Below are 1,537 nucleotides of genomic sequence, written 5' to 3' on the forward strand. Positions count from 1 at the left end.
CGCAGGAGCACGTGATAGGAAGATCATTTCGTCTGTACGACCAAGTACTCAGATCGACGAATGTGGGGATCATAGCTTGGGCAGGTATGCCATTCGAGTACCGGTGTTCAATACAAGCCAGAGTTTGGGCAGTAATATAATACACCTCGTTGAATTACCGTAGCTACTTCGGTCAGGACATTGGTCTCGAACTCATGCTTCTTGAAAATCGACTGAACCGAGGTAAACATTGGAATGGCATAGCTGCCCCTCTGAGGAAGTCGAGCTCGCTGATGCTGAGTCAAGCCTTCAGAGGGTGTAGCATTAACATCATCGAGGGGGATTCAGTTTCATATTGCAATTGAAAATGTACTCTCTACTTCATCGCGTCATTTCTCTCATTGGAATATTGAGGTTTTATCGTCTTGGCTGTGTGAACGGTTACAAAGATAGTCTTGTATAATCGGAGACTGATTCGAATGCATCGGACTTCAGTGACTAATTCGAGTGAATTGGACTTCAGTGATTCTCGCGATATATAGATATATGATGATATCAGACCTCCTTGTGACCTTTTAAAGGATTTGCCTCCGTTAATTGGGAGCCCTCGAGACACGATCGACTTCGACATTGAGCGAAGCAGAGAATGATATCACTCCGTGGGGAGTCTCCACCAAGGATCCTAGAGAAATTCTTTGAGTGAATCGTATTTCTGGCTGCTAGATTGTAGCCTCTCCCAAATGAGCTCGCTTGGTTTCTCCCATGACGAATGAGTTATGAGCTCGTTGTGCTTGTTCCTCAACAATCATGAGCTCTCGCATCCTAACCTTCCGCTACGGTCCGTAGCATTCTCGGCTGATGCGGGGGAGCTTCATCTACAAGCGTGATGGTCCCGATTCTCTCACGATGACCTTCAACACCACTAGGGATGGCCTTAGGCAGTTCACTATCCAGAGTAGTCATCGATACCAAGATGATTGGCTCCAGCTCCGCGAAGATGATGAGTACCATGGTATCCTCCACGAGTTCCCTGAGTCTGGCCCTTGTGCCTATCGTGGTAATCTCGAGTTCGCGATGCGATGCGATGTGAAAGCCGAACGACTCTATTGACGCAACTCTTTCGATCAATACTCATTCACTCGTTATCAAGATCGCATGCGATACCGCGGGTTAGTCAAAATGCGGTTCATTAAACACTTCAAAGCTTCATTCCAAAATGTCTTCACACACTCGGGCTGGAAGTAGCCTGAGAATCGGCCACCTCAGCCGTTGTCGCTGAGGCTTCGGTGGTGACATCAACGTTGGTGGTGGCACTGATAGTAGTGACTGGGAAGTCAGCTGTAGTCGCGAGATCAGTGGCGACGTCGTCTGTTGTAGTAGCAGCGAATGTGGTGGATGAGGCCTCTCCAGTAACATCCGGCGATGTGGTTACTTCCGGGGGAGCTGCTGTGCTGGTCGTTTGTGCAACAGTGGTAGGCTCGACAGGAGCGTCGGTAGTAACATCAGCCGCATCGGCTGTAGTTACCATTCCGGTAGTGTCAACAGCAACAGAAGTGGC

At 48.7% G+C, this 1,537-nt stretch overlaps 1 protein-coding gene across 1 annotated transcript; it reads left to right on the forward strand.

The window, feature by feature from the left end:
* Positions 1 to 885: 885 nt before the first annotated feature.
* Pmar_PMAR025459 (hypothetical protein) lies at positions 886 to 1,089 on the forward strand (the record flags this gene model as incomplete). Its single annotated transcript, XM_002769668.1, has 1 exon — positions 886 to 1,089. The coding sequence occupies one exon, from the start codon at positions 886 to 888 to the stop codon at positions 1,087 to 1,089; it is 204 nt and encodes a 67-aa protein (XP_002769714.1).
* Positions 1,090 to 1,537: the final 448 nt, after the last annotated feature.

The sequence above is a fragment of the Perkinsus marinus genome (assembly GCF_000006405.1).
Source record: "Perkinsus marinus ATCC 50983 genomic scaffold scf_1104296965134, whole genome shotgun sequence".
Lineage (NCBI taxonomy): Eukaryota > Perkinsozoa > Perkinsida > Perkinsidae > Perkinsus > Perkinsus marinus.